Consider the following 14,201-nt stretch of genomic DNA (forward strand, 5'->3'; position numbering starts at 1 on the left):
CTAGTGCAGACTCAGATCCTAGTGCTGACAGACACAGTGCTGCCTCATTGCAATGCTGAGAGAGGGGCCCAGATGCTCCTTTGCCAGAGAGGCAGATGACCAGGGGCTGTCTTCCCCAGAGACAACAGAGAACCTCGGCAAAAGCCAGGGCCAGGCACGGGTCAGGGAGAGGCCGGTGGTGCCTGTGCTCCAACCCAGAACAGACAGTAAGAGGTCAGTAACGATGAGGCAAGAATGAGATTCCCTTGCTCAAAACGATTCTGGAATAGCAGAGACCAGGTGGCGGCCCTCAATGAGAAGGTAACCAAGGGTTCTCAGGTGGTTCAGTGCTGTAGGAGGCTGCTTGTTAGTTTCCTGGCTGCCCAGACTCCCGAAATAACCACACAGAAACTGTATTAATTAAACCACTGTTTGGCCAATCACGATAGCATATTCCTAGAAAGTTCTTACATATTAAATTAGCACATTTCTATTATTTTATATTTTACCATGAGACTCGTGGCCTATGGCAAGGTTCCAGCTGGCAGCTCGTCTTACCCCTCTGTATGGCATCTCACTGACTCTGCCTTCTTTCTCCCAGCATTCAGTTTAGTTTTCCCCACCTACCTCTGTTCTGCCCTGCTCTAGGCTTAAAGCAGTTCTTTATTAATCAATGGTAATCACAGCATACAGAGGGAAATCCCACATCAGTTAAGTGCTGTGGTATCTGGCCTGGTCCGATAGATCCTGGTGTTTTTAGGGGTGAGATGCATAGGTGGGACATGAGGGTATTTTTTTTATTATTTTAAACATAATGGGGAGATCAAGGGCTTAAAAACACTTTATACTCACTTCCCAATCTGGAGCTGGTCAAGCAAGTTTGGCTGACTGGGCCACTAAACCCCAGGGATCTGCCCCAGTGCTGGGAATATAGACATAGGCCACTGCACCTGGTTTTTTCTAAAATGAGTTCTGGGGATAAAACTCAGGCCCTTGGATTTGCAAGGAAGTACTTTACCAGATGATCTATCTCAGCACAACTATTAGGGCCTTAAAGACAGAACCAATAGAAATATATATATTTATATATATAATGTGTACAAATATAACAGTAAATATAATATACAGTATAATACATCCTCTTTTAATATATATTAAATACATATTAATTCGTCTTTATATTATAATTAATTATATATTAATATATTTATATTTATCATATACAAATATCTATTATAATATATAATATATGTGATATAATGTAATTATATCACATGTGTAATATATTATGCAATATATTGTATGGTATATACTGTATGTATAATACATATAATATACAACATATGTTATAGTTCTATACATTATATTTGTATATATATTAAATTAATTAAATTTGTATGTATAAATATATTAAATGTATTATATATATATTATTTTTGAGACAAGGTTTCTCAGTAGTTATGGAGCCAGCCCTGGAACTCACTCTGTAGACCAAGCTGGCCTTGAACTCCCAGAGATCCGCCTGCCTCTGTGTTCCGAGTGCTGGGATTAAAGGAATGTGCCACCACCGCCCAGCTAAAAGAGGATTTATTAGACTGATTTACATGAAATGGCCAGAGTAGTTCCAACACAATGGCTGACTCACACTGGAAAGGGCAAGGAGCAGATAGTTGCTCATTCCGCAAGGCTGACTGCCCCAGCCATCCCAATCCAACATTGAAGGCCTGGAGGATTCCCCGTGAGCTGATGGTCTTTGGTCTATGTGAGAAGCCTAAAGAATCTGGTTCTTCTTGTTGAGATGCTGCCCACTGCTCCTCATAGCCTAAGGCTCCAGGTGGATGATCAGCACAGAAACCCTAGAAAGGTTCAGACCCAGGTTGGGCTCACGGCTTAAGGTGCTGCAGGGAATTGATGTCCAGACCTTCCAGGAGTGGACAAGGGATCCACCAGTCATTGGTTCTGGTTTTGTTGTACTTGTTTTTCGAGACAAGGTTTTTCTAGCCCTGACTGTCCTGGAAGTCACTCTGTAGACCAGCCTGGCCTCGAACTCCCAGAGATTTGCCTGCCTCTGTCTCCTGATTGCTGGGATTAAAGGCATGCCCCTACCCCCACACAACTGTTTGTTTTGGAGACCGGGGTCTCACTGTCTGAGACTGGCCTTGAATGCAGAATCCTTCAGCCTCCACCTCCCCAAGGCTGGGATTGCAGCCATGTATTACCATGCCCAGTGCCCTATCCTGGTAATGAGAAAAAGAGCAGCCTTCCTGAAATGACTTACTGGCTAGAAGCGTGTTCTCTAGCTGTGAGGAAAATCAGGATGCGTAGCTGTTAACTTGGCCACTGAAGAAACTGAAGATTCTCATGACATGGAGGAGAAGACCTTGAGAGTGGACAGATGGCACAGGGCTGGAAGATGGCTTGGTACAGAGTGCTTGCCACCCAAGTGTCAAGATCCCCGTCACCTGTAAATGCCAGAAATGCCAGGTAGTCTTGTCCTCCCTGTAATCTCAACACAGGGGAGCAAACTGGCAAGCTAGATCTGTGGAAGTCCACGAGCCCTAGGTTCAACAGGAGATCCTGCCTTGAAGATACCCACCTCCGGTCTATATGCACAAACACAAGCATGTAAATGGACCTATACACACAAAAAAAGTAAAAACAAATGTAAACAATACAATCATGCCATGGTGCCCCTCCATCCATTTACCCACCCACTCACCACTCATCCTCTGTCTACCCATCCATCTGTTCATACCCCCTTACCTATCTGCCCACACATCCATTCATTTACCCACCCATTCATCATCCTTCACTTACTCATCCATTTACCAAACTATTCATCATTCATTAGCCCGCCCATCCATCCATCCATTCATCTATCCATCCATCCACTCACAGTCCCCTGCAACTGAAATTCCAGGGATTTATCTGTGGTCATCACGAGGATGACTATTGAAAGTTTGGTCAGGGGGAAGATGGACATTTTCCTTTCTGTCACTACATTTTTTTAAAGCAAGGAACATATTTCAATAATGAAAGATACCTATGTTTTTAAAACATGGAAGTTTATTCTGTGGTCAACTATATGGCTTTTTTTTTATGCACTTGAACCTCTTTATGTGCTATAAAACTCAACATCTAAGCCACCTTTGCCTTCTATGGGGGTCTCATAGGAGTGTGGCTGCATTTAAATTGCCTTTTTTTCCCATCCCCTGGGAACACCGCTAGACTAGCCATAATCCTACCAAAGTGCTCAGGAACTTTGACTGACAGCCCTAGGTAAAACGAAGTAAGTCTGATGAGAGGATGCGAGTATTTAATGAGACCTATGGGTGATGGTTCTCCGGGGCTGTCAGAAATCAGATTCTCTCTCTCTCTCTCTCTCTCTCTCTCTCTCTCTCTCTCTCTCTCACACACACACACACACACTTTTGCTATCTCTTCACAATAAATGCCAGTCACATGAGCATGAAAACTTTGCCCTTTTTCCTCTGCTATCTCCCTAGTGCTGGGGACGTGGCTCAATAAGCATTGGCTGGACTGGAGATGTGTCTCAGCTGGCAGAGTGCATTCTCATGTGTTTGAATGCTTAGCCTATAGGGAGTGGCCCTATTAGGAGGTGTGGAGAAAGTGTGGCCTTGTTGGAGGAAGTGTGTCACTGTGGGGGCGGACTTTGAGGTCTCATATGCTCAAGCTACATCCAGTGTGGGACATGGGTCTCTTCTGTTTACTTCAGATCCAGATATGGTGATGCACACCTGAATCCCAGTACTTAGGAAGGAGGTATAGGCAGGAGGATCAGAAGTTCAAAGTCATCCTTGACTACAAAGGAAGTTCAAGACCAGCCTGAACTAGATGAGCCTGTGGTGGTTTAAACGGGTCTGGCCCCCACAGACTCGTGTGTGTGAATGCTTGGCCCATAGGAAGTGGCACTATTAGGAGGTGTGGGACTGTGGGATAATGCCCTTGTATATTGTAAAGATTTGTCACTCGTATTGGTTTAATAAAACACTGATTGGCCAGTAGCCAGGCAGGAAGTACAGGTGGAGCAACCAGACTAAGAGAATTCTGGGAAGAGAAAAGACAGAGATGCAATTGTCATCCAGAAGCAGAGGAAGCAAGATGAGAATGTCTTACTGATAAAAGATACCAAGCCACATGGCTAAACATAGATAAGAATTATAGGTTAATTTAAGTTGTAAGAGGTAGTTAGTAATAAGCCTGAACAATAGACCAAATAGTTTATAATTAATATAAGCCTCTGTGTGTTTATTTGAGACTGAATGGTGGGGGGACCGGGCAGGACAGAAACTTCCATCTATAGTGCGGCCTCGTTGGAGTGGGCATGGTCTTGTTGGAGGAAGTGTGTCACTGTGGAGGCTGGCTTTGAGGTCTCGTATGCTCAGGTTATGTCCAGTGTGACTCAAAGTCTCCTTCTGTTGTCTGCAGTTCCAGATGTAGAAGTCTCAGCTCCTTCTCCAGCTTTACAGCAATAGTAACCATAGCTGAGACAGTCTTACTATGAAGCAGGGCTGTTCTGGAGCTCACTATGTAGACAAAATACCCATACAAAAAACATACAGAGGCCATCTTGGCCATGTGTTGATTTGAGTTGCGGGACACACCTATCAGGTCACTTTGCTTCTCTGTGTGACTCTGAGAAGAGTCTCTTCTGGCACCTTACAGGGAGCCCTGGCAAGCTAGACATGTGCTGAAATGGGTGTGTACCGTCAAGGTGGGTACTAGGGAACCTTGGTGGAGAGGCCCTAGTGGAGATCTGGGAGGCGCTCAGGGTCTGACAGCCTAGGGAAATGGGAGCTGAGGCACTCAGCAGAGGGGAGGCACAGAAGGCAAGACATGCAAGAAGCAACTCCCAGACCAGCTCTGAACTGGGGCAGGCCCAGGGGTGAGCTCTGTAAAATGGACTTTGAGCTGTCCTAAGTTAGAGGAGCCTTTGGGCATCCGTCCCAGGTCTCTAAGTTTCCCAGAGCCCTAAGTGCTAGAATCTGAGGTCCACCTGGTCCCAGGAATCCTGGATTTCAGGTCAGTCTTGGCAACAGGTGCGTGTGGGACACCTAAGGACCCACCTGACTGGGATTGTCCTGAAGGAGGAGATGATGGGAGGAGCCCAGTCACACCATCAAACCCAGGTCTCTTTGTCCTGGCTCCCCCTGCAAACCCAAGTCTCTCTGTCCTGGCTCTCCCTGCGGGGCCTGCAGGCTATAGAGAGGGCAGGGGATGACTGGTGACTCAGTAGCCCTACAACCCCTCTCCAGTCCACCTGCCACACCTGCCACACACACACACACACACACACACACACACACTGCTCATAGAGCAGCTGCCAGCCCCAAGAGGCTGCTTATATTCAAATGTGTAAAAGTTAGATAAAACTTAAAAGACTTCTCTTCTGTGAGGGCTGGAGAGATGGCTCAGAGGTTAAGAGCACTGACTGCTCTTTCAGAGGACCCGGGTTCGATTCCCAGCACCCACGTGGCAGCTCACAGCTGTCTGAAGATCCAGTTGCAGGGGATCTGACACCTTCACACCATTGCACATAAAATAAAGTTAAGTAAACCATAAAAATATTTTTTAAGGGGCTGGAGAGATGGCTCAGTGGTTAAGAACATTGCCTGCTCTTCCAAAGGTCCTGAGTTCAATTCCCAGCAACCACATGGTGGCTCACAACCATCTGTAATGGGGTCTGGTGCCCTCTTCTGTCCTGCAGACATACACACAGATAGAATATTGTATACATAATAAATAAATATTAAAAAAAATTTAAAAAAAGGCTCCTCTTCCGTGGCACAACCATATTGCAGATGCCTCAGGAGCCTCCTGTGACCAGAAGCTGCCAACATGGACAGTGCAGATAGAAGCAATGTCCTTCATTCCAGAGAGTTCTACTGGACACCATGTTTCTCTCTCTCTCTCTCTCTTTCTTGATCTTTCTTTCTTTGTTTCTGTCTGTCTCTCTGTTTTTCTCTTTCTTTCTTTCTTTCTTTCTTTCTTTCTTTCTTTCTTTCTTTCTTTCTTTCCTGTTTGGTTTTTCAAGACAGGATTTCTCTGTGCAGCTTTGGCGCCTGTCCAGGAACTCACTCTATAGACCAGGTTGGCCTCATACTCCCAGAGATCTGCCTGCCTCTGCCTCCTGAGTGCTGGTATTAAAGGCACGCACCACCACCACTTGGCTCTCCCTTTCTTTTTGAGATGGAGTTTCCTGGCAGTACAGCATGACTTTGAACCACATAACAGGAGGCTGGCCTTGAATTCCTGATCCTCTTGTCTCCATCTCCCAAGTGCTGGACTACAGGTGGGTGCCCTGCGCCTAGCTCAGTGCCAAAGCTGTAAAGCAGAGCTTGGCCTGTGTCCTCACCGGGCTGAGGGCTCTGCCTATCCCCACACTGGACCCTCTGGGTTACCGAGAGCCGGCGGTATTTATCACTGCACCTGCTAGCGGGGGACAGCTAGGCTGTGAAGAGTGAGTTTAACTCTGTGGTGGCTAAACTTGATTGTCATTTTGACAGGACCTGGGATCAATGAAAAGGCGTGTCTGTCTGGGAGGATGAGCTGAGAGGGAAGGGTTCCCCCGGGGTGGGAAGCCTCTGGATGCATCTGCTCTGTTGCTGTTGCTCATACCATGATCTACCATATCAGAATCTAGTCTTTCCAACCTTCCAGTGCAGACTAAAGACCAGTCAGTGACTCCACGAATCCTTCCTGCTGCCAGCACCAGACTTAGACATCTAGATGATCTAGCCCTGGGGACTAAGCGCTCATGAGGTTCTCAGACTCTCCAGCATGCAGACAGCCATTGTTGGCCTAGCTAGTGTCGGTTCCATTCCTGTATAGAACGTGACCAGTGCATTCACCCAGACACCCACAGTGGGACGGTGCTGTTGCTCGAGGTGAGGTTCATCCACATCTGGTTTTAGAGGGAGGATGCATCCAGCATCCCACCGTATCCCCATATGGGCCTCCTCTGTCCTGTGTTCTCAGACTTCATAAGAAGGCGACCTGAGGTTGTGTCTAGCATTTTTATTGGCTGGAGGAAAGGGGGACACATGGCAAAGGTTGTGGGCTGGGGATCGTAGTGTCTCCAGGGCTTGCTCCTGGCTCTGCACGCATCAGGTCACTTTCTTGGGCAGAGGATTGATGATCCCGCTCTCTATGTACTCGAAGACTGTGTATGGGTCCTGGTCCCCATTGACAGTGACGGCCTGATCATAGTACTGCTCCAGGTCCCTGCAGTTCCTGTAGAACAGGTCTGTTTGAAGCCTGATGTGCTCCTCTGAGTCCCTGGGGTTCTGCAGGAGACGGGCCTGGACTTCGATGGTGGGAGGAGGCTTATACATGAGATGGAACCTAGGGGGGAAACAGATGACACGGGGGCTCTCAGTCCTCATCATATCGACCACGCTAGGGCGCCCTTGCCAAGTCGCCATTACCACCAGGCACGACCATCGGCCGTGGGCCAGCTGGATGTATCTTGGACTGGCCTTGGGCTTCTGGGACATGAAGATGTGGTCCCAGCTCAAAGAGAGAGCAGAAGTCAGCTGGAATGGGGGGCAGAATGTAAAGTCAGAAAGAGCCAGTTTCCCCTTTATCTCAGAACTCAGGAGGCCCAGGCAGGCAGATCTCTACATGTTCCAGGTCAGCCAGAGCTGGACACAAAACAACAAACAAAACTCCAAGTTCTTTCCTTTTCCCTACCTTTGCCCCCTACCAAGGCCCCCTCCACTCCTCCCCGTCATGTATTGGTCTCTGCTGCTGGCAGATCTGGCAGCAGCTGTGGCCTGGTCAGCCTTGATGAGTGGAAGTCCATGCTATTGAGCCTGTGCATAACCCCCATCTGTGCCACCATGGCCACTTTGTTCATGGCCCATTGGGCAATGACAGGAACGGCTGGGCAAAGAGACTGACTGCCCACAGAATGGGTCATCCTAACTACTTGATTACTGTATTGAACACCTCCTCAGCTGAAATCACCTTTTGATGAGACACAAGTATCTTCACATCCTTTGCCCATTTGGAGAGATCTGTCCACAAACTTCTTCCCCAGATGTCTTTCTCACCAATTTTCCAGTTTTACTCTTTCCAAGTCCCTGACCATCCAGCAAATCCACTGGCTACAGCCCATGAATCAGTGAACACCCATACATCTGGTTATCTCTCCTTTCAAGCCAACTGTGTGACCATGTGTACTGCCCAAAGCTCTCCCCAGTGTGAAGATTTCCCTTCACCAGTATCTTTCAGGGTTGTCCCAGAAAGGGGTTGTAATGCTGCAGCTGTCCACTTCTGGGTAGGGCCTGCATAGTGTGCAGAACCATCAATAAACCAGGCCCTGGTCTTCTCTTCCTCAGTCAGCTGATCATAGGGAACAGCACCCCATGAGGCTATAGGTGCGTGCTTGTGGAGGCCCAAAAATGTAACCTGAAACCTGATGGTCAGAGAGTTTGGAGAGTGTTCAAAATTGATGACAACAATCAGGGCTACACATCCTGACTCAGGGTGTACTTGGTTCCTCTGACATTAAGATGGCTCACACAGGTAGATCCACTCCACCCTGACAGATGGTCAGAATATTCAAGCATACTTCTGTTCCTTCTTTTGTAACAGGAGGCTACCTGGGGAGTGGCTGCCTTCAGAATACTTGGTCTAGTGTGGCTTCACAGCCTAAACAAACAGAATGCTAATGACTTGATGCCTCAAAGTGTTGCAGCAATTAACTGTTCGAGCTGTCCTTTGTATCGTGTTAAAAAATTCTGTTGCCTTCTCCCCCCTTTTGTATTAGGGTATAAAAGTGTATGGAAAGTTAAACGCAGGTGATTTTCAGAACTCACTGGAACTCCCTCCCAGTACTATCCTATATTTTCTGTTTTATTATTTTACTTGTGTCTTTGTACTCTTTACTTATTTTTCTGATTCCCACGCCCCTACCCTGGCAAGAGGCATTTTTGTTGAGGCTGGTCCCCAACACATGCTTGGCAGTAGACGGCATTGTAATGGGAGTAGAAGCCATGGGCATTTGGGCCACTCCTCCGGGTAACTTGCTTGTGCCTTCAGGACCTACTCAGGCCCAACCACTTGCATACGACTTCCATTGGATAATGAACTGCAGCTGTGCTTGTCCAACTTCATGACGTGGTGGGTCACAGATAACACCCAGCTCATGATGGGCATCTCAGGTCAAATGGCAACTTGGTGGCCCACTGTCAAATGTTCCATTTCCACTAAGGCCAGGTAGCAGGCCAAAAGCTGTCTCTTAAAGGGACAGCGTTTATGGACAATAGTAGAGACTTGCTCCAAAATCCCAAAAGTCTCTTCTATGATTCACAGAAGAGCTTGCCAAAGGGGCTTGCCAAAGGCTCCAAACAGCATCCCTATCTGTCACTGACACCTCAAGTACCATCCGGTCTCCTGAATCATAAGGTTCAAATGGTAGAGCAGCCTGGACCTGTTAAGAGTCTTCTGTTCCAGACCCTACTCCTGGTACCAAAATCTCTATTTGTCATGGTTCTCTAGAGGAACGAACTAATAGAATGAATATATATGTGAGATTTATTAGAATGACTTACAAGCTATGGTCCAGCTAGTCAAATAATGACTGTCCATTAACAGGAGGTCCAAGAACTCATTAGTTTTTCAGTCTCTGAGAATGAATGTCTCAGTTGGTATTCAGTATATGCCAGAAACCCAAAGTCATAAACTCTGATACCAATGAAGGAATGAGCTTGCCAGGAAGAGCAAGAACAAGTTGGCAAAGAGAGCGAGCTTCCTTCTTCCATGTCCTTTATATAGGCTGCCAGCAGAAGGTGTGGGCCAGACTAAAGGTGGATCTTCTCATCTCTCAAGATCCGGATTAGAAGTAGGTCTTCTGGGCATTGGTGGCACACACCTTTAATCCCAGCCTTTGGGAGGCAGAAGCAGGTAGATTTCTGAGTTCAAGGTCAATCTGGCCTACAGGGCAAGTTCTAGGACAGCCAAGGCTACACAGAGAAACCCTGTCTCAAAAAACAAAAAAAAACAAACAAAAAAGGAGTGGATCTTCTCATTTCAAATGATTTAATTAAGGAAATATCTGGAGCTGGGCAGTGGTGGCACACACCTTTAATCCCAGCACTCAGGAGGCAGAGATAAGCATATTTCTGTGAGTTCGAGATCAGCCTGGTCTACAGAGCAAGTTTCAGGACAGGCTTCAAAACCACACAGAGAAACCCTGAGCATGGCAGTGTACCCCATTATTCCCAGCACTGGAAAGGCAGAGGCAGGCGGATCTCTGTGAGTTCAAGGCCAGCCTGGTCTACAGAGTGAGTTCCAGGACAGCTAGGGACACAGAGAAATGCTGTCTCAAAACCATACCAAACAAAAAGAAAAAAAGAAAGAAAGAAAGAAAGAAAGAAAGAAAGAAAGAAAGAAAGGAAGGAAGGAAGGAAGAAAGAAAGAAAGACCATCACAAACATACCCAGCCTCTTGGGTTTTAGCTAATTCCAGATGTAGTCAAGTTGACAACCAAAGAAAAGCCATCAGGAGCTGGAGAGACGGCTCAGCAGTTAAGAGCACTGACTGCTCTTCCAGAGGTCCTGAGTTCAATTCCCAGTAACCACATGGTGGCTCACAGCCATCTGTAATGAGATCTGGTGCCCTCTTCTGGCCAGCAAACATACAGACAGACAGAACACTGTATACATAATAAATAAATAAATCTTAAAAAAAAAAAGTAAAAAAAAAAGAAAGAAAGAAAAGCCATCACACAGGATTTCTTCTATGTAGCCCTGGCTGTTCTGAAACTTCCTAAGTAGACCAGGTTAGCCTCAAAGTCAGAGATCCACCTGCCTCTGCTTCCCAAGGGCTGGGATTAAAGGCTTGTACTGCCACAAAGAGTTTATCTGTGTGTGTGTGTGTATGTGTGTGTGCGTGTGTGTGTGTGTATGTGTGTGTTCTAGTGACTGAACTCAAGTCCTCGTGTTTGCAAGGCAAGTACTCTACCATCTGAGATCTCCCCAGCTTCATCTGTTCTTTTTCTATCCTTCCGAGCACTATTTGTTAAGTACTAACAGGCTGCCCATCTGGTGCAGCCATTTCTGAAGCGGGAGTCCAGCGGGGGGGCTAGGAACACAGTGGCCAGATACTTAACCAGTGTGGTGCTGCAGGGCCTGGTACCTTCCTTCCCTCGCTCTTGCAGACAGGGAGCCCAGAAGAATGCAGAAAACAAACCCGCTTCTAGCCTCTATCAGTAGTAGCCAGTGCTATTCTGAAGCAGGTCTACAATAGACCGAGTACCTTAGCGGAGAGGTGACTTTGCAGGGGACCTGGCCACCAAGAGCCCTCCATGACCAGCCACCAGTAAGGCCTGACCAACCTTTCTCCTGTGACAGGGTCAGTCCTTCTCAGCGTCATTCGCTCCAGGATGGAATCCAATGGCACATTCAGGAAGAACACCCTGCAGAGAGAGACCACAGTAGCCATGTTTGTTACTGTCTGAACCTGGCAAAGCTTTGACAGCCTGAACCTACTAATCCTAGGGAGACTATTCCTCCCCTTCCCTGGCTGACACTGGAGGTATCAAAAGCTGACCTGTCAACATGACTTTCAGGTACACGGCAAACCCACCTAGAGCCTAGAGCCCCACCCTCCTTCTCTAGCAAACCCACTCTTGAGTCCAGTAATACCCCAATGCCAGATACTAGGGTGACCAGAGTCTTCCAGAATCAACCACTGGCCACTCTGGAGCCTACACTGCCTTGTTCATTCCTCTTCACAGAAACCACAACCAAGTTCCCTGGCCACCCTTGTCCCCTTCCGCCTGCTGCCTCCGGCCCTTAGTGTCTGCCCATGTGGCCTTGTGGGGCATTGGCCTCTCTGCTGTCACTCATTTACCTCCAAGGTTGGCATGATTCTCCACACGTGTGCATGTGTGTGTTTCAGGGAGCAGAAGGTCTACCCCAGCTCCCTGAGACAGCTAGGGATGGCTATTCAGACCCTACCTGGACTGGCCTTGCTCCATTCCCGTTGGCTGGGAGACACCTTTTCCCTCTGGTTCTTTTGTACCTGTGGCTTGGCTGTGACTAGGGCTGTGAAGAGGCTAGGCTCAGGGCTCCCCTGGCTATGGGGGCTGGTGAAGGACGCAGACCCAACCAAGCCAGGCACATGCAAGGCAGCTCCAGTCCCTTCTACAGGAGCTTCATCAACTGACTTCACTGCGCTGGACAGATGGAAGCCCAGAGTTACCCAGAGGGCCTTCCTTAGAAAGGCTTGCGCAGAGCCAACAGGGAGGTGACCAGATGAAATAGGACCACGCATAGCCTGAGGCTGATACCTCAGTAATTGACTGACACAAATACTTATATATCTCTACTTTTGCTTAGGTTGGCTTCCTCTGGATTCCTTCTAGTACTTACCCAAAGTTACTCTTTCAAAAAAAATCTTTTATCTATTCATTTTTGGGGAGGTAGAGGTCAAAGAATAACTGTGCAGGTCCCTGCACGCACCGTGGGTGGGAGAAGTGAAACTCAGGTCAGCTCTACTCAGCTGTCACTGGCTCAAACTTCTGGAGTCTGACACCAGATGGTTGATTTTAGTGGTATTTGGGCACAACACAACTTTGGGGAAAAGTTTCCTGATGAGAGTTAACTCATTCCTGTGGATACAATGAAGCTTAAGGCATGTTTACTACAATGAAACATTTTGGGTTTTTTGTTGTTGTTGTTGGTTTGTTTAAAGGTTTATTTATTTATTTAATGTATATGGGTCCTCTATCTGCATGTATGACTTTATGCTAGAAGCAGGCACCAGATCCCAATATAGATGGTCATGAACCACCATGTGGTTGCTGGGAATTGAACTCAGGACCTCTGGAAGAGCAGCCAGTGCTCCTAACCTCTGAGCCATCTCTCCAGCCCTGAAACACTTTGTTGTTTTGTTTTCTGTGTGCGGCCCTGGGTGTCCGGGAACTTTCTCTGGAAGACTAGGCTGACCTTGAACTCACAAAGATCTCTCCCGAGTGCTGGGATTAAAGGCCTGTACCACCACCACCTAGCTATCTTGAAACTCTTTACAAAGTACATATGGCTTCATCCCTGAAATGGATTCTTGTTGGCTTAGAAACAGTGCTCAAGATAAAGGTCTAGGGAAAATGACTGAGGTAAACATAACATCTGTGGGAGTCAGGATTGGCCTGGCCCAAAGAAAAATGGAAGTCACGTAGGCTGTTGTAAAGTACAAATTATACCTCCAACAAATTATGAGCTGAGAAGCAATGCTCAAGGTTTATCAAGGTTTAGGCGGGGATGGTTGGGGATAAAAAAGCTTAAAATTCTGGGGGATTCGGGTGCAGGCTGGCCCAACAGACAGCAAAGATCACCACGTTGCGAACTATGTCCTTTCTCAGCATTCCAGGCGGAAGGCAGGTAAGCACCTCCTTCCTCTAAGAGACAAGCCTGTGTGTTCAACTTTGCTGGTTTCCTTTTTGCTTATCTGGGTGCGCAGGCCCTTGTACCCTCTACAGACAGCTTGCCGGAGCTGGTCTTCTCCTTCTACCTGTGGGTCCCAGGGACTGAACTCGGGTCATCAGGCAAGTGCCCTCACCCCTGAGGCATCTCACCAGCCCCAGTTGCCTTTGTTGCTGTGACCTAAGACGTTACAAGAAGCAATCTGAGGGCAGAAACATTTATTCCGTCTCACAGTCAAGGCATCAGGGCGGCAGGAGAATGAGGCAGCCGCTCACTCAAGTGGGCACCAGGAAGTGGAGGACAAAAGGAAAGCTGGGGTGGGTCACTGAAACCTCAAGGCCTTCCCCAACCTCCCCCGCCCCTTCAGACTTCTACTAGAAAGACTCTACCTCCTAAAGGTTCCAGAACCTTCCTGGAAGTGTCTAAGCAGTCACATACATGAGTCAATTCACATTCAAACCACATGAACACCTGACACACTTGGTATCATACACTAGAACATGTATGAACTCAAGAGAAAAACAGCTAACCAACAAATGGAGAAGCAGGCCAGATGTTCTTTCTCAAGCCAGCTACTCCCAAGGTGGGTCTCTTCCTCTCCCTTTGCCCAGCTTCCCCTCCCTGAGGGCCACCTCCGCACAACCCTGCTGGTATGTGTGTAGCTGCAGCCACCCCACGAAGCGAGCACAGCTGGTTCCCAGCAGCCTAGCAGGTCGGAACCATGACAAGCTTTTGCTCACTGCCATGTTGTCTGTCGGGCTCATTCAACCT

General features: G+C 47.6%; 1 protein-coding gene across 3 annotated transcripts in view; it reads right to left on the reverse strand.

The window, feature by feature from the left end:
- Positions 1–7,002: 7,002 nt before the first annotated feature.
- The window catches only part of Ak8 (adenylate kinase 8), a 120,178-nt gene continuing 112,979 nt past the window's right edge, over positions 7,003–14,201 (reverse strand). For all 3 annotated transcript variants that reach the window (XM_048431879.3, XM_085681452.2, XM_048431878.3), the window contains 2 exons: positions 11,342–11,422; positions 7,003–7,344 (listed from right to left, as the gene is read on the reverse strand). In XM_048431879.3, the coding sequence (XP_048287836.3) occupies positions 7,107–7,344; positions 11,342–11,422 (319 nt within the window). In that variant the 3' untranslated portion in view covers positions 7,003–7,106. The remainder of the gene's footprint in view (positions 7,345–11,341; positions 11,423–14,201) is intronic.

The sequence above is a fragment of the Myodes glareolus genome, chromosome 21, assembly GCF_982192425.1.
Source record: "Myodes glareolus chromosome 21, mMyoGla1.1, whole genome shotgun sequence".
Taxonomy (NCBI): domain Eukaryota; kingdom Metazoa; phylum Chordata; class Mammalia; order Rodentia; family Cricetidae; genus Myodes; species Myodes glareolus.